We start from the raw sequence: 19,208 nt of genomic DNA on the forward strand, positions 1-19,208 counted from the left end.
ACGGACCAACCAACCGGGGCAGGAAATCACGTCTCCATTTACAGTGAATGAGCCTGAGCAGTAGTGGTGTCAGTAATGTGATAGTCATGTTTTCCCCCCAACGTGGATGGAACACTGGGTTTATGTTGGCACGGTGACCATGGACAGAATCGGGGGATGGACGTCAATTGGCATAGTGTTTACCTCAGAGTTACGTTCACCATAGCAAAGTTGGGTTACTGAACACAGCTGCTTGTGTTTGTTCAATTCAAAGTCAATGAACACTAGAACCGTTCGAGAACGTTCCAAATGAGAAAACAATGACGTTTGACTCAAACTAGCTACACATTTAATCTAGATCATTTGACGATAAATAAAAACCCTGTTATAGTATTTATAACTTATAAGCTTACCCGTTCTTGTCTCCGAACACATAGCTCCCGTAGAGCCTCCTGGACTGACAGCCTCTGTAGATGAACCCTCCCACAGGTGCTGCTCCTCCACTGGTCGCCAGGTCAAAGATGGATGCCTCATTCTCTACAGAAACACACAGATACACAGGCCTCAGATCAGTATCATTAAGATGGACGCCTCATTCTCTACAGAAACACACAGATACACAGGCCTCAGATCAGTATCATTAAGATGGACGCCTCGTTCTCCACAGAAACACAGGTACAGGCCTCAGATCAGTATCATTAAGATGGACGCCTTGTTCTCTACATAAACACAGATACACAGGCCTCAGATCAGTGTAATTGCAAAGGCTGTGCCCCAAATGGCCCCCTTTTGTCTTTAAAGTGCACTATTCTTTTCACCCATAGAGTCCATAGAGTTCTGGTCAAAAGTAGTGCCCTATACATATTTTATTTTACCAGGCAAGTCAGTTAAGAACAAATCCTTATTTTCAATTACGGCCTGTGGGTTAACTGCCTGTTCAGGGGCAGAACGACAGATTTGTACCTTGTCAGCTCAGGGGTTTGAACTTGCAACCTTCCAGTTGCTAGTCCAACGCTCTAACCACTAGGCTACCCTGCCGCCCCATTATAACACAGTATATATAGTGCCATATGACACTTGTAGAGCTCTACAAGCTCCAAAAAACTAATTCAGAATTATTGTGGTATTTTAAGTCAATTTGTGTATCTCTCCCAAAAAGTTCCTTTTGGGAGCATTTAGCATTTGTCAAAAGTTATTATTTTCAGCCTAAGATAGCTGTCATTTGACAGTTTGACCAAAATATGACGAGCTACATCTTAGATATTACACTCATATAATATGGGCATTGCAGGGAGTTTCACTCTGTTTATTCCCTACACTCCTTTTTGATTCCAGGTAGAACCCCATCTTGCTCATATGAAGACAGCCGAAAAATCATTTTTGGTTCACTATCTAGTGTACAATATTATTCCCTGTGGTGGCAAACATGGCACCATTCCTTCACTCTGCACATGGAGCTGCCATGGTCGGACCCTAGTCTAATGACTGTGACTCCCTGAGACCTGGAGCTGCCATGGTCAGACCCTAGTCTAATGACTGTGACTCCCTGAGACCTGTAGCTGCCATGGTCGGACCCTAGTCTAATGACTGTGACTCCCTGAGACCTGGAGCTGCCATGGTCGAACCCTAGTCTAATGACTGTGACTCCCTGAGACCTGGAGCTGCCATGGTCGGACCCTAGTCTAATGACTGTGACTCCCTGAGACCTGGAGCTGCCATGGTCAGACCCTAGTCTAATGACTGTGACTCCCTGAGACCTGGAGCTGCCATGGTCCCTAAATGACTGTGACTCCCTGAGACCTGGAGCTGCCATGGTCAGACCCTAGTCTAATGACTGTGACTCCCTGAGACCTGGAGCTGCCATGGTCGGACCCTAGTCTAATGACTGTGACTCCCTGAGACCTGAGTGTGATTTATGCCCACTCTAATGAGTCCTGTTTTCTCTGTTGGTGTAGGAAGAGAAAAGGATATCCATGTTTACTGCCATCTGTCACGAGTCCATTAGTACGTAGTGGAGGGTGGTCTCAATTACTGTGACTGAGGCCTTGCTTTGTTAAAAACAACTTTGCTAAACTGGATTAAATGTAATGTAGGGCTTTAACCGCCACGATACCTCCTCATTAACATTGAAACTGAACGTATTAAGTTATGGTTGCACTAAATAGCGTAGAAGGTTGATGATGGAGTTTTAGTGTATTTTTGGGACAACATGAATGTAATTTGTTATGTAGTCATTACATGGGTATAATGGACATTATGATTTGAGGAGTTCTCGCCCCTATTACGGTGTAATCAGATAGGTAATGAACTCCACCATCATGGCAATAGTATAATCGGGGCCGGGGTCTGGGTTAATTTGGCCCAATCAGTGATAGTCCTGGGTGAGAGGTGGCCAATGGAATGGGTGGGGGCTTTAAACTAGGCTGAGGGGCAGGGTGGGGGGGGGGGTTAGGGGGTTAGGGGGGGGGGTTGTTTTGAGGGTGGCTGAAATAGTACTCATTGTCTGGTTATTAGAATCAAACAAACAGCTCTACATGATTCAAACCAAACATAAGCACTCATTACTTCATTGTGTTAGAAAGAGTGTTCTGGTGTCGATTATGCTCTTTTGACGTGCACCAAGGAGAATATGAACCCCAGATCCTCATGGCTCTGTTTAGTGTGCTTTCAACTATACTAACCCATCATCAAGATATTCATCGTGCCTGACAACTATAAATCCTAGTCATGGACACAAACTTACATTCCCCTGGCAATGATATGCGAGGACGAATCGTTTGTGGATCACAATAACTTCTGATACTTTTTTAAAATAAATGTAAAACTCAGATACACTGTGTACTGAACAAGTTGGAGGCCGACCAAATAACTCATTCTCACTATAGGAAAGAATCCAGTTGTGTTCCAAAAAAACAGACATCCTTTTTCTCGTGCAGAACACACAGTAAAATGAAAGGTTATCCAAAAAGGTCATTTGTGAGGAATTCCATCAGATTCTTCCACACGTTCCCAAGGTGAGAGAGGACATGAAATGAGACTGTAAGGCAGACAGAGCTATTTTCATAACAAGCAACATTAATGTCCCATTGATGTATTCCAGACAGACTCCTAAAGGGCACTCTCAGGCTCCTAAAGGTCCCAAATGGCAGCCTGTCCTCTATAAAGTGCACTCCTTTTAACCAGGGCTCATGCACTCTGTTCAGAAGTAGTGCACTATATAGGGAATAGGGTGCCATTTGGGACACATCCTCAGTGTTGTTAGGGAAAACCATTAGAAGAAGTAACTCACCGTAGTCTTTCCCCTTAGTGATCGCCAGTATTCTCCCTGCAGACGCGTTCCTACCGCTGGCGTCCGTGCACAGGATCAAGAGACTCCCGTTGTTATCCGTATGATGCCGGTCCACGGCACACCTGGGGAAAGACAGGAATGAACGGATAAGTGGGAAAAACATTGGAACGCCATGACACTGTCCATCTGCGATGATGCGTCACTCCCTGAGTATCACCTTGGGGTGGATGTGCCACATGATAAAACAGTGGCATGCAACGGGGGTACTGTAAATCAATAGCTGCATATCTCACACACCCAGCTACAACTCAGTAAGATTGATGAACACGTTCTAATGAAACTCATAGCCTAGTACAGTCAATCCATGATCAACCTTTTACCATGTGAAGACACAGAACAACCGAGGCAGTAACACACGGAGTGATCTGATCATGTCCATGGTTGAGAAGATACACACTAGAAAGGAATAGGTGCAACAGTCACTCACAATTAACTGTCACTCATAATGAACTGTCACTCACAATTAGCTGTCACTCACAATTAAAAATGACATACTATATACTAATATTAATATATGAGAATATACACACACACCATAGTAAAGTATTGGGGGGATTCTCTGGGTGGGTACAGGTATCAGGTATGTGAAGTATTGGGGGGATTCTCTTGGTGGGTACAGGTATCAGGTATGTGAAGTATTGGGGGATTCTCTGGGTAGGTACAGGTATCAGGTATGTGAAGTATTGGTGGGATTATCTTGGTGGGTACAGGTATCAGGTATGTGAAGTATTGGTGGGATTCTCTGAGTGGGTACAGGTATCAGGTATGTGAAGTATTGGGGGGATTCTCTTGGTGGGTACAGGTATCAGGTATGTGAAGTATTGGTGGGATTTTCTGGGTGGGTACAGGTATCAGGTATGTGAAGTATTGGTGGGTTTCTCTGGGTGGGTACAGGTATCAGGTATGTGAAGTATTGGGGGGATTATCTTGGTGGTACAGGTATCAGGTATGTGAAGTATTGGAGGGATTATCTTGGTGGTACAGGTATCAGGTATGTGAAGTATTGGGGGGATTATCTTGGTGGTACAGGTATCAGGTATGTGAAGTATTGGAGGGATTATCTTGGTGGTACAGGTATCAGGTATGTGAAGTATTGGTGGGATTCTCTTGGTAGGTACAGGTATCAGGTATGTGAAGTATTGGGGGGATTAGCTTGGTGGGTACAGGTATCAGGTATGTGAAGTATTGGTGGGATTCTCTGGGTAGGTACAGGTATCAGGTATGTGAAGTATTGGTGGGATTCTCTGGGTGGGTACAGGTATCAGGTATGTGAAGTATTGGGGGGATTCTCTGGGTGGGTACAGGTATCAGGTATGTGAAGTATTGGGGGGATTATCTGGGTAGGTACAGGTATCAGGTATGTGAAGTATTGGTGGGATTCTCTGGGTGGGTATAGGTATCAGGTATGTGAAGTATTGGTGGGATTCTCTGGGTGGGTACAGGTATCAGGTATGTGAAGTATTGGTGGGATTCTCTTGGTAGGTACAGGTATCAGGTATGTGAAGTATTGGGGGGATTAGCTTGGTGGGTACAGGTATCAGGTATGTGAAGTATTGGTGGGATTCTCTGGGTAGGTACAGGTATCAGGTATGTGAAGTATTGGGGGGATTCTCTGGGTGGGTACAGGTATCAGGTATGTGAAGTATTGGGGGGATTATCTGGGTAGGTACAGGTATCAGGTATGGCCATGGAGCATTTCACTCACCTGCCTGGGTCATGCAGTCCGTGGGCAAATATTTCTGGTGGCTGGTTGGTGCTGTTGAAGTAGGGGTTGTTCCTGGGTATGGAGTAAGGAGCCGTGCAGCAGTCTGTGTCCACATCCACCCTCAACACAGACCCTGTGAAATCACTGCAGACAGCACACACAAGAAAGTACAACTGGTTAGTTGGGAGGAAAGTGTTGGAAGTAGAAAAACTGTAGCTACTGTCTTGGTTTACTGCTGCCATATTGCTTCATCTTGCCAAATGTTAGAAGACTTACTGTCCTTTAGGTTTTTGGGAAATGGCCTACAGTGGCCTAACAAATACCAGCAGAAAGATGTCCATAGAAAGACACCCATAGACAGATAACCATAGAAATATGGCCATAGGAAGAAGGCCATAGAAATATAGCCATAGAAAGATGGCAATAGAAAGATGCCCATAGAAAGATGGCCATAGGAAGAAGGCCATAGAAATATAGCAATAGAAAGATGGCCATAGAAAGATGGCCATAGAAAGATGCCCATAGAAAGATGGCCATAGAAAGATAACCATAAAAAGATGTGAATAGAAAGATAACCATAGAAAGATACCCATAGAAAGATGGTCATAGAAAGATACCCATAGAAAGATAACCATAGAAAGATACCCATAGAAAGATGGCCATAGAAACATACCCACCCATAGAAAGATTCCCATAGAAAGATTCCCATAGTAAGATTCCCATAGTAAGATGGCCATAGAAAGATACCCATAGAAAGATGGCCATAGAAAGATACCCATAGAAAGATGTGAATAGAAAGATGGCCATAGAAAGATTCCCATAGAAAGATGGCCATAGAAAGATAGCCATAGAAAGATGTGAATAGAAAGATGGCCATAGAAAGATTCCCATAGAAAGATGGCCATAGAAAGATAGCCATAGAAAGATGTGAATAGAAAGATGGCCATAGAAAGATTCCCATAGAAAGATGGCCATAGAAAGATAGCCATAGAAAGATTCCCATAGTAAGATTCCCATAGTAAGATTCCCATAGTAAGATGGCCATAGAAAGATACCCATAGAAAGATGGCCATAGAAAGATACCCATAGAAAGATGGCCATAGAAAGATACCCATAGAAAGATGTGAATAGAAAGATGGCCATAGAAAGATTCCCATAGAAAGATGTGAATAGAAAGATGGCCATAGAAAGATTCCCATAGAAAGATGGCCATAGAAAGATAGCCATAGAAAGATTCCCATAGTAAGATTCCCATAGTAAGATGGCCATAGAAAGATACCCATAGAAAGATGGCCATAGAAAGATACCCATAGAAAGATGGCCATAGAAAGATACCCATAGAAAGATGTGAATAGAAAGATGGCCATAGAAAGATTCCCATAGAAAGATGGCCATAGAAAGATAGCCATAGAAAGATACACATACTAAAGATTCTGACAGAATGATCCCCACAGACTAATCCTCAAATAGCCGACATATTGCCCTTGAGCTTTGACCCCCTGACCCCTGGGTTTCACCTGAGGCCGTCCATCTCCTCCATGTCGTCCAGGGTGATCATGCCGTCTCCCAGGACGATGTGCAGCAGGCCGTCAGGGCCAAACAGCAGCTGTCCTCCCAGGTGCTTCCTGTGCAGCTCTGCCACTTCTATCAGCATCCGCGTGGTCCTACTGTCCACCATGTTGGGGTTTTTCCTGATCAACAAAATTAAAACGAAAAGTGTTCGATCAAATGCATTGTTTTTTATGTCTATGAGAGGAACCTAGAGTGTATTGTTTCATATCTCTATGAGAGGAACCTAGAGTGTATTGTTTTATATCTCTATGAGAGGAACCTAGAGTGTATTGTTTCATATCTCTATGAGAAGAACCTAGAGTGTATTGTTTCATATCTCTATGAGGAACCTAGAGTGTATTGTTTCATATCTCTATGAGGAACCTAGAGGGTATTGTTTCATATCTCTATGAGGAACCTAGAGGGTATTGTTTCATATCTCTATGAGGAACCTAGAGGGTATTGTTTCATATCTCTATGAGGAACCTAGAGTGTATTGTTTCATATCTCTATGAGGAACCTAGAGGGTATTGTTTCATATCTCTATGAGAGGAACCTAGAGTGTATTGTTTCATATCTCTATGAGGAACCTAGAGGGTATTGTTTCATATCTCTATGAGAGGAACCTAGAGTGTATTGTTTCATATCTCTATGAGGAACCTAGAGGGTATTGTTTCATATCTCTATGAGAGAAACCTAGAGTGTATTGTTTCATATCTCTATGAGAGGAACCTAGAGTGTATTGTTTCATATCTCTATGAGGAACCTAGAGTGTATTGTTTCATATCTCTATGAGGAACCTAGAGGGTATTGTTTCATATCTCTATGAGAGGAACCTAGAGTGTATTGTTTCATATCTCTATGAGGAACCTAGAGTGTATTCTTTCATATCTCTATGAGGAACCTAGAGGGTATTGTTTCATATCTCTATGAGGAACCTAGAGGGTATTGTTTCATATCTCTATGAGGAACCTACAGGGTATTGTTTCATATCTCTATGAGGAACCTAGAGTGTATTGTTTCATATCTCTATGAGGAACCTAGAGTGTATTGTTTCATATCTCTATGAGGAACCTAGAGTGTATTGTTTCATATCTCTATGAGAGGAACCTTGAGGGTATTGTTTTTTTTATCTCTATGAGGAACTTAGAGGGTATTGTTTCATATCTCTATGAGGAACCTAGAGTGTATTGTTTCATATCTCTATGAGAGGAACCTAGAGGGTATTGTTTTTTTTATCTCTATGAGGAACCTAGAGGGTATTGTTTTTTATCTCTATGAGAGGAACCTAGAGTGTATTGTTTCATATCTCTATGAGAGGAACCTAGAGTGTATTGTTTCATATCTCTATGAGGAACCTAGAGTGTATTGTTTCATATCTCTATGAGAGGAACCTTGAGGGTATTGTTTTTTTTATCTCTATGAGGAACCTAGAGGGTATTGTTTCATATCTCTATGAGGAACCTAGAGGGTATTGTTTCATATCTCTATGAGAGGAACCTAGAGTGTATTGTTTCATATCTCTATGAGAGGAACCTAGAGGGTATTGTTTTTTTATCTCTATGAGGAACCTAGAGGGTATTGTTTTTTTATCTCTATGAGGAACCTAGAGGGTATTGTTTCATATCTCTATGAGGAACCTAGAGTGTATTGTTTCATATCTCTATGAGGAACCTAGAGGGTATTGTTTCATATCTCTATGAGGAACCTAGAGGGTATTGTTTCATATCTCTATGAGGAACCTAGAGGGTATTGTTTCATATCTCTATGAGGAACCTAGAGTGTATTGTTTCATATCTCTATGAGGAACCTAGAGGGTATTGTTTCATATCTCTATGAGGAACCTAGAGGGTATTATTTCATATCTCTATGAGGAACCTAGAGTGTATTGTTTCATATCTCTATGAGAGGAACCTAGAGGGTATTGTTTTTTTTATCTCTATGAGGAACCTAGAGGGTATTGTTTTTTATCTCTATGAGAGGAACCTAGAGGGTATTGTTTCATATCTCTATGAGGAACCTAGAGTGTATTGTTTCATATCTCTATGAGAGGAACCTTGAGGGTATTGTTTTTTTTTATCTCTATGAGGAACCTAGAGGGTATTGTTTCATATCTCTATGAGGAACCTAGAGGGTATTGTTTCATATCTCTATGAGAGGAACCTAGAGTGTGTGTGGTCCTGTGTAGCTCAGTTGGTAGAGCATGGCGCTTGTAACGCCAGGGTAGTGGGTTCGATCCCCGGGACCACCCATACGTAGAATGTATGCACACATGACTGTAAGTCGCTTTGGATAAAAGCGTCTGCTAAATGGCATATATTATTATATTATTATTATTGTTTCATATCTCTATGAGAGGAACCTAGAGGGTATTGTTTTTTATCTCTATGAGGAACCTAGAGGGTATTGTTTTTTATCTCTATGAGGAACCTAGAGGGTATTGTCAGAGGCTGGCGTGACGCTTCAATACATTCCATTCCAAGGATGGACAGTCTTAGGGGTCATAGTGTTTGCATGATTTTCTCCAACCAAGCCCTAACACACCCCTGCATTAACCAAAATAAGCCCTAAACATATGTTGACACTATTGGGGCCTACTACACATATTGAGAGAAAAGGTAAAGAGCGTTTGAGACGTATATTTAACGGGTGTCCTGATTAAACGGAGAGGTGCTCATGTAATGCCTGGATGGAAAAAGAGCAATTATATACGTGAGTAAGATGATACCACTGCAGGAGAAAATGCTGACATGTAAAAACAAGCGAACTCACCGACAACACGCCAAAGAGAAGAGTGTTTAATGAGCTTGTTGTCTGGAGACATTGTGTTTTAGATTTGACGCTTCATTAAAGCTCAGAGTTAGGACGTTATTACGATATTGGGGTGAATCTCAACTCAAAGCTGTAACTCAAACCCATAAAGTGATGACTTTCCAAGTCCAGAGAAATATATTAACAGCCACAAAATATTTAATGATGTGTTATTTTGGGCAGGGTATTTAGACAGAGAGGTTCGACAGAGAGGTTCGTTGGGGGTCGTTGCTCTGCCAGGAAGAGATTGACTATTTCACACTGAGTGACATACAAATACCAACGCCATGGCTCCTCCTCAGAACGCCACTGCCGCCAAGATTATAACAGTTTGAAAAAATGAAGTCTTTAAACCGAGCAATACAACAAGTGATTATGATAATAAAAATGTAATACTTTAACTAGTATAGTTACGAGAAGTTTGTTTTGTTAATCACGGCTGGTATATCACCAGCAGAGCCACAAACATCTACAGTTGTCTTTAGCGGCGTTGTAGAATTATACACCGCTATTACAGTTTTCAATGAAAGCAAAAGCTGTCGCCGTCAGAAGACATGTTTCACTGGGCAGGACTTGACTTGGCAGCGAGCAATATTATTTGTGCGCTAGTTGGCTGTACCTGCTCCAAAACTCCAGTATTTTCCCTCATAGCTTGTTCTCCATGTTCTTTTTAAATAGGGAGCCAATATGTTGTCAGTACTTTTATTTCCAAGACTGAACAAAACGTGTTTTCTCATGGCTCTCACTGGTCCCTCTGCAGCAGACATATTGGGAGCAATATGTATGAAACATCGAATAATATTGCAACAAAATTACAGTGCGAATCGCAATACATATAGAATCATGAGAATCGCAATACATATCATATCGGCACCTAAGTATCATGATAATATCGTATTGTGACGTCCCTGGAAATTCCCAGCCCTACTTTATACCTGCAAACATTTATCTCAGGAATATCAACAATGAAATCCATATTATTTAGGCTTTGCTTGTTTCTGCATCATCATTGGTTGAACCATGTGCGGTCAATGAATGTATCTACTGGGTGGTTTGGTTTGGTTTCTGCCATTTTACCTGGAGACGGTGCCCACAGGACATAGATGTCAATTCAACGTTTATTCAATGTTGTTTCAATGTAATTTCACAGATTTTACCTGGAGACGGTGTACTCGACCACACGCAGGACGTTTCTGTATTATCAGTTGTTGAACCGTAAATGGTCAATGTTTGGCATGGGTTTCTCCACTAGTTACCTGGAGACGGTGTACTCGACCACGCGCAGAATGTGGTCGTGCGGTCCGATGGCCCAGCGCTCCTGGTTGGTGGTGTAGGAGACGTACAGCTTGCCGTTCTTCTTGTAATTGGGGTGGAATGTGAGACCTAGCAGACCCCTTTCATCTCCTGCCTGCAGTCAGAGGACAAACACAAAGGGACCAACAAGTTAATTATGTCCCTACTTTTTCTTTCTTTCTTTCTTTCTTTCTTTCTTTCTCTCTTTCTTTCTGCTGCTTGTGCTGTAGTAACTAAAGTCAAAGCCAACCCATAACCCACAGCTAATCACCCTCCACATTGTCTCCTTCTCTCTACTTTTCTCACTATATTTCCTTCTCTCTCTCTGTCTCCTTCCATCTTGGTCTCTGTAGATACCCAGTCCCCCCGTCCCCCCCCCTCCCAACCGAATACCCCTCTTCTGTCCTCCCCACATACCGTACCTCCACTACCGCCCTCATTGACTACTGCATTACAAACCATTATAAAACATTTGACTCCAGCCAGTGCTCCCCCTCTATCCCCCTCCACCCCAGCCCAGCCCAGCCCTCTCTCTCTCTCTCCAGCTTGTCCTCGGGGCCCCTGCTGCGCCCAGGCCATCCCGGCGGCCTCCATTGTCCGGTGATTTGTGTGTGTAATCTTTGGGGGATATCCGTGAATGCTATGCTGAGTGGCTGAAAGAATTTATTAGCTCACTCGTAGTTCATAGAGAACACAAAAGTGCAGAGTCCTTCAGTCCCCCCCCCGCACCGTGCAAAATTTGAGGATAAAGATGGAGGGGGGAAGAGAAAGGGGGGAAGGAGGTGGATGGAGGGGGGAAGAGAACCTAAACAAGGACAGGGCTGCCAGCACCCAGTGTCTTGGCAACATGTTTAGAAACCATCTAAATTGCTTGTGTAATACGTAAACCTTTGTCTCACCCCGGAGGCAGCTACATCAGTCACAACTCTGGTGGTCCTCCCATCATAGTTAGCTGTAATAAGCAGCTATAGCGTTTCAGTCCCTAGGCAATGCAATCAGGCCTTTGTGTTTCTCTCTCTCCCTCTCTTAACAAAAGAATTAACAGAATGCCAGGCTTAGGTGTTAACAATGTTTAAAACGTGCCCCCTTACATTTTTGGCCGTATGTTGTTGACCCCCCTTTCCAAAACAGCTCAAGCCCCAGTTCTTCCTCAATAACAGAAGCATTGAATGCTGGCTGGCGTGGATGCAAAAAAATCGACCTCAAAACCCCCTAGAATGACTACCTCACTGAAGGAGGCGAACCAGCAGCATCAACATCAGCCAGAATCAATGCCGATCTGCCTGCGTCAACCTCTTGGAATTCCCTCTCAAAATATTTTAAAAGGAATTTAGGCAAAGAGAGCGAGGAGGTCTGGCCTTTGTGTTAGGCCTACAGTGTGGAGGCATTAGCAGAGGTGTAGTCCCGGGTCACAGGCCAAGCAACACAGATCATAAATTGGTTCAAGTGTACTGGATCCCCCAGAAACTGTTTGGACGGCGAAGGGCAGAACCCAGTCAAACATTCCAATGGAATGTGATGTCCATGTCGTCAGCCCTGTTCAGTACGAGCTAGGCCTACAGTGATCAGACACCGGGGTCCATTCAATACCACCGTTAAGATTAATAAATGAGAGTTCCTCTTGACGAGAATTTATGAGAACTACTCAATGTAAATTCTGTGTTGCTCAAAATAACAGGATTTATGTGGGGTTGGTAGTGAGTCCAATAAACTGCACATTGACAGTAATGAGCGGGACATGATTCTAGTTTACCACAGACAACCATTCCCGTCCCTCACCTTAAAATGATTGACCCATATGTCAGATTTGGGATGCAGTGACCCCCATAAACACTGGGAAGGAGCGGGTCAACACAAGAATTCCAAAAGGAAGGAGCCGTTTGATCTTCAGCTAAAAGACCAGTAAAACACAGAGGCGGTAAATGGGCTGAAATATTAGCTCTCTCACTAATGACCGCTCGTCATAACCAGAAGGCATACGGACGGCGGCAGCGCTAACACCAGGTCATAAGAGACAAACACTTGGAAACTAGGCCTGAGTTCCAAATGGCACCCTATTCCCTACATAGCGCACTACTTTTGGCCCAAGCCATATAGGGAATAGGGTGCCATTTGGAACAGATCCCAATTCAATCTTAACTCCTGATTAGGAGAAGAGAAAAAATACCTTGGCAGATGGATCGCTATCAAATTACTGCCAAAGCTACAGCAGACATATTGTTGACAACGTAAGTAGGCAGCTCTGCTCCAAGTGATAGACAAAAGAGCTCATTTGAAGTGTTCGTGTGTTGAGTATTAGTTCCAGTTAAAATATAAATAAAGTGAGGTTTCACTATCTTCCAGCTCTACTGTGCGGGGTTATTTAGAGGAGCGGTACTGGGTGTACTGAAGTGGAGGCTGGTGGGAGGAGCTATAGGAGGATGGGCTCATTGTAATGGTTGGAATGGAATCAATGGAACGGAGTCAAACGTGGTTTCTATATGTTTTGATCTGTTTGATACTGTTCCATTAATTCCATTCCAGCCAGTACAATGAGCCCATCCTCCTATAGCTCCTCCCACTAGCCTCCTACAGGTCCTCTGACCACCCCCTTTTGTTGTCATGGGAGAACAAAGCCTCGTAGCAGGGGGGGACAATGGCCATCAATGATGTCATTGTGACACCTCTGTCAGGCCCTCCACAAATCACTTCAACGCCTTGACTTGAAAACAAGCTTCCCTCCTTTTCTCCTTAAACTGTTCTTCTCCTTCTCCCTCCTTTTTTTTTACGACCACCATCATTCTTCCTCCCAGTGTGGTAGTGGGTTCTGGTGGAATCTCACGGAGCTGTGTCTATCTGTCTGTCTGTTGATGCTCCACCAACACCTGCCTCCAGATTCACAGCGTAGGCCGGACATTGTTCTTCCGTTTTTGGCCGGTTTTTTTTGGTGTCAAGAGCCAGGCGAGGCAGAGTTGGAGTTCTCACCAGAACATCAGCAGCATTCCATAGAGCTGTGGAACGGGAGCCGGAGCAGGGAGCGGAGCATAGTGAGTGGCTACCGTTTCCAATCCCACCAGGCAGCTGCCTTTCTGTTCCATGATGCATGGTTTGGCTCTCTGCATTGTTAGCCCAGCGCCTTTTGATCCTCATTGGCTCTGGCAATCCCCACAAAAATACATTCCACTACGAGGAGAGCTGATTGGAGAAAAACAATGCAGTCCCTTTTACCCCAAAGGCAATCTGAAATGTTCACACTCATTCAGCCCCCAACCTCCCCCTGGTTACTCCAGCACAATGAAACCAGGGAGCCAAGTCAAACCCCCCCCCCCCCACCTGTTAACACACATTAATCCTATGACAAGGTCGGAGCTTAGACCAGAGATCACTCAGTCTCATAATGAAGGGAAAGAGGAGGAAAAACTAAAGAGACCAAACCACCCAGCCCAATCAGATTGGATGCAAAACCACTTTTATAATGGAGGAGGCAGCCAGGCAATTTCCTGTATCACACGACACGTCGGCCAACAGAGTAATGTTTTGGGTCTACGACTCCATCTTGATAAACTACGACTTTCACTGAACTTTCTCTTGACGTATTCCAGCATATGTTCCTCTTCCCATTACATAAATAGGATAACAGTAAGATTAACATTGCTGCCCCCCCTTCCTTCAGCTTCAGCGATTCAATTCTCAGAGGGAGTCAACAGTAGGAGTAAGAGCTCATTTATCATCCGCAGGGCACTTATCTCCGACAGTCTGAGAGGAACCTCTACTCTCTCTGGCTGAGTTAGCCTGACTGTCTGAGAGGAACCTCTACTGTCTCTGGCTGAGTTAGCCCAACAGCTGTAGATGCAGTGTGACAGAGCACAAGAATACAGTATGAGATATTTGTCTCACAGTGACTTTCTTTTATTGCGCGTCCGCGCCCCTGCCGGGAAGAGGACACCAGCAAGTGCGTTACACACAATCAAGTAATGACAGGAGGGGAAGGGGAGATTGGGTGTCAGGGAACACCCACGGTGCAATGAAGAGAGAAGGAGAACCTCCCTTGCTCCCTCCCTCCGGCAGCATTGTGTCTGAGCGGGTCATCTTAATTGTCACGGGGGGGGGGGGGGGTCGGCCGGGCTGGCAGAAGGAACCACAGAAGGAACCACAGAACATTACAATCAAAGCATGTGGCAGCTAGGGGAGTCAGGGCAATGATAAACCCTTATCTTCCCCTCTCAGTGAGTCTCACTCCAGCCCCTCATCTCCCACTTCCCCTGAGGCTCCTGGGTGTTCTATCTGTATAGAGGGAACTATGTCCTGTTGATGCAGTGAGTAAACACCTCATCCCCCCCTGGTAGCCCCCTCTGGAAGCTCCCCCCTAGCAGCCCCCCTGGTCCCCTGGTGCTGGGGCCCCGTGCGGAGTCTTGTAGCAGACAACAGCCAACATCACAGAATAGGACTCAGGGGGGGGCCTACCGGCCAGCCTTCCGGGTCTCAAGCCACTCTCTAATTGTCATAATGATTGTTTTATCCGCTAGCAGTTAGGTTTAATGATGATAAGACAGCAGGAGGGTCGTCCTGGGTTCCCTGTGGGCCTGTTTGCATGTCCATTCGCTGGGGTCCGCTTCACTCCCTGTAATCTCCGCTGTCCTCTTTCTAAAGGAACAGTGGGAGGCATGCGTGATAGATAAACTTCCTGTCCAAAAAGTGTGCCCCCTCCTCCTCCTCTTCCCCAGTTCCCTATCTCTAGACACTATCAGTTCACTCTCAAATTCAAAAACTTCAGCTTTCGCCTTGGATACGGATAAACATCATCAGGGGCCATATGTATTAAGAGTTGCCTTTTAGCTCACACAATGACTTTGATTACATGGACAGGGGGAAAGATGATCCCAGATCAGTACTCCTTCTCTGAGACAGCTCTAGATGTAACTGTCTGTGAGCAGGTCTGGGGTCAATTCCATTTCAATTCCAGTCAATTCAGAAAAGAAAAAACAAATTACAATTCCATTTCCAAATGTTCTTCATTGAAAAGCGTTGAAGAGAATTGGAATGTCATTGTACTTCCTGAATTGTCTAGAACTTAAATGGAATTGACCCCAAACCTGTCTGTGACACATAGCTAACCGTCAGTGGCAGAAGTGGATGTCTCCATGTAAAGTTATGTGGTAAGAGTTGGTAAGCGCTACGATGGCATTAACAGGTCCTAGCAGGTGAGAAATTGAAACTGAACCTGAAATGACATGGTAAATTATAGGCCATTTCAAAAGCTTAACAATCCTACACAGCTATAAAGATGATGTTTCCAACTACTGGCACTGGATCTGACGCTGCATGTCTATGGTTCATACTACTGAGGTTGAAATGATGCCTACATGGAATACTGCTCCACTACACCAATCCTCTCCCTGGCTTCCAAGACGACATCGATGAAGAAAAAGACCACTTCCTATTCGACTGTTGCCCAGAGGCTCTGCCAACACAAAGCTATGGAGGAGCGGGCGGGTGGTGATGATTGAATTTCTTCTTGATTCGCTCTCGTGGGTGTGCTGCTCCTCTTCTCTCTTCTCCCTCTTCTCTCGGAGAAGGTTCCAAACCAAACGGCAGTATATAACATATCTTTGAGAGGGGAGGCCAGCCAACCCGAGCCCCAGCTCCAGACTCCTCTCTCCTCTTGTCCTCCCCTGTTCTCTGGAAGTTAGATTTCCATGATGATGGGAGGTCAGAGCAGACCAGACTGAGTGAGTAGATGTCAGATAGGTGCTAATTCTTTTCAGAAGTACCAGACATGCCAATGGTTTCCTGTCTCGAGGAAACTGCGGCGGAGAGGGACGGGTGACGAGTACTTCTGGTGTGTTTGTGCACCGTGAACACAGTTCATCTCCTTAGACCCCTCGCTATTAGAACGCCCTCGACAGACACCAGATGTTTCTTTAGCAAACGAGGGTGGAGAGGGAAAGAGAGAGGGAGGGAGAGAGAGAGAGCGAGAGAATAGAGGGAAAGAGAGAGGGAGGGAGAGAGAGAGAGGGAGAGAGAGAGAGGGAGGGAGAGCAAGAGAATAGAGGGAAAGAGAGAATAGAAGGAGAGGGGGAATAGAGAGAGGGAAGGAGAGAGAGCGAAATAATAGAGGGAAAGAGAGAGAATAGAAGGAGAGAGAGGGAATAGAGAGAGAGAGATAGAGGGAGAGAGTGGGAGAGAATATATATATATATATATATATATAGAGAGAGAGAGAGAGAGAGAGAGAGAGAGAGAGAGAGAGAGAGAGAGAGAGAGAGAGAGAGAGAGAGAGAGAGAGAGAGAGAGAGAGAGAGAGAGAGAGAGAGAGAATAGAGAGGGAGAGAGATGGTGCAGACAGGCTTGACCACTAAAAGACAGATACAGCTGGTCTTCCACTGTTGTGAGAGGGGCTATTGCTGTGTGAAATCATATCATACCATTTATCAAAATAAAGTATTGGCCAGTGACGTGTTAGTCTGATCGTTTTTCATCTTGTGGGATTGTACAGAGCTAACCTGTATGGAAACAGCTTGGTGGGGGAGAGTAGAGTAACACTTAAAAAGCCATTTATCCACCTTATATGAATTAGCAGCACATTAGCAATGTTCTCAACGTGTGTGCTAAGCTCATTGAAAGATAACAATGTGTGAGTTAGCTGATGGTTTTGTTTAATTGTTTAATGAAGTGTTAGACTGGCGGGGGGGGGGGGGGTAAGTCTGGAAGGAAGGGTCTTTGCTGGTCGGAATTACCAGACGAGAGGGGTAGGTCTTAGAAGTAGAAAGTGTCACTCTCCCTCTGTGTCCGCTCCCTGCATTGATAGTTTTGGTGTTAAAACTGGTGTTAAGGTACATTTACATTGGGAAGACACGGGGCGAACAAGTACCATCGCTTATATGTGAATTAGGGTTTGGAGCGGTCTTCAGGTGCCCCGATGGGTCCTGGTCAAAAGTAGTGCACTATGTAGAGAATAGGGTGTCATTAGGGATGCGTGCTGTGTTCCTCACTGACCTTGAGTCCGGTCTGCACCAGCTTGTGGATGTCCAGGAAAGGCTCTTTCAGCAGCTCCATGTTATGGGTCAGCACCCGGACGAAGCCCTCCTTCTCCAGGACAAAGAGGCGCTGGGATCCGTCCCCACAGTGCACCACGGCTACTGGCTGCCTCAGCCCACTCAGCACCACCTGGGCACAGTAGCAGTTGTGCTTGTGCTTCCTGGGCGGCCAGAGTAGGAACGAAAGGTCAAGGATCGCCGACGGATAATCCCGTTGAGAGAGGAGAGGAAGGAGGGAGATGGAGAGAAGGAGAAAGAGCGAGAGAGAGTGAGCGTGAGAGACAGGTAGAGAGCGAGAGAGAGAGCATGAGAGAGAGAGAGAGAGAGAGAGAGAGAGAGAGAGAGAGAGAGAGAGAGAGAGAGAGAGAGAGAGAGAGAGAGAGAGAGAGAGAGAGAGAGAGAGAGAGAGGAGGAGAAAGAGAGAGAGAGAGCGTGAGAGACAGACAGAGAGAGAGAGAGAGAGAGAGAGAGAGAGAGAGAGAGAGAGAGAGAGAGAGAGAGAGAGAGAGAGAGAGAGAGAGAGAGAGAGAGAGAGAGAGAGAGAGAGAGAGGAAAAACAAAATACCCCCCACAATGTACATACACTGATTGACTTGACAGTAAGTTAATACCAGTGTTTTACAAAGTAAGAGTGAAGCAAGTGAAGAGTGAAGCAATAGCATGACACGATGGGAAGGGTTGAGTAAGAGTATAGACACTTCCATACGCAGTGACTTTGATTCATGTGCATTGGGCACACATACATACATATGTTACTCCACGGGTGAATTTAGTGGAGCAATGCCTAAATGGGGGATGAGGGGTCTCCAGCTGTGCAACAAGTGTTGCGTAAAACCACAGTTCACATTTGATGTGGGGAAACAGAACATTCCAAATCCATTATACAACATCGCGACGGCTAGCTAACACATGAAGGCGGTGACGCTGATTCTCGCTCCTCACACTTGTTTTCAAGACATTTGCCATTGAGAGTCTGAGTCTGAAGGATGGATATTCATTGGAGGAAAAAGGGTGTCAGTTCAGTTATCTCGCCCCGTCAGTTTCCTGTCTGGTGCTATGCTGTCATCGTGACAAGAGGTCGACCGATTAATCATAATGGTAGTTTAAAAAATATATAGATATATTTTTTATACCTTTTTATTTAACTAGGCAAGTCAGTTAAGAACGCATTCTCATTTTCTATGACGGCCTAGGAACGGTGGGTTAACTGCCTTGTTCAGGGGCAGAATGACAGATTTTCACCTTGTCAGCTCAGGGGATCCAATCTTGCAACCTTACTGTTAACTAGTCCAACGCTAAAACCACCTGCCTCTCATTGCACTCCACGAGGAGCCCGCCTGTTACGCGAATTCAGTAGAAGCCAAGGTAAGTTGCTAGCTAGCATTAAACCTAGCTTATAAAAAACAATCAATCATAATCACTAGTTATAACTACTAATCCAGGTTAGCAGGCAATATTAACCAGGTGAAATTGTGTCATTTCTCTTGCGTTCATTGCACGCAGA

At 44.6% G+C, this 19,208-nt stretch overlaps 1 protein-coding gene across 1 annotated transcript in view; it reads right to left on the reverse strand.

The window, feature by feature from the left end:
* The window catches only part of LOC124012879 (hedgehog-interacting protein-like), a 54,994-nt gene that overhangs the window by 14,278 nt on the left and 21,508 nt on the right, over positions 1-19,208 (reverse strand). Inside the window, exons 4-9 of the mRNA XM_046326898.1 lie at positions 17,664-17,865; positions 10,652-10,803; positions 6,551-6,724; positions 5,034-5,177; positions 3,269-3,390; positions 393-516 (exon numbers count right to left, since the gene is read on the reverse strand). Of these exons, the coding sequence (XP_046182854.1) occupies positions 393-516; positions 3,269-3,390; positions 5,034-5,177; positions 6,551-6,724; positions 10,652-10,803; positions 17,664-17,865 (918 nt within the window). The remainder of the gene's footprint in view (positions 1-392; positions 517-3,268; positions 3,391-5,033; positions 5,178-6,550; positions 6,725-10,651; positions 10,804-17,663; positions 17,866-19,208) is intronic.

The sequence above is a fragment of the Oncorhynchus gorbuscha genome, linkage group LG24 (genome assembly GCF_021184085.1).
Source record: "Oncorhynchus gorbuscha isolate QuinsamMale2020 ecotype Even-year linkage group LG24, OgorEven_v1.0, whole genome shotgun sequence".
Lineage (NCBI taxonomy): Eukaryota > Metazoa > Chordata > Actinopteri > Salmoniformes > Salmonidae > Oncorhynchus > Oncorhynchus gorbuscha.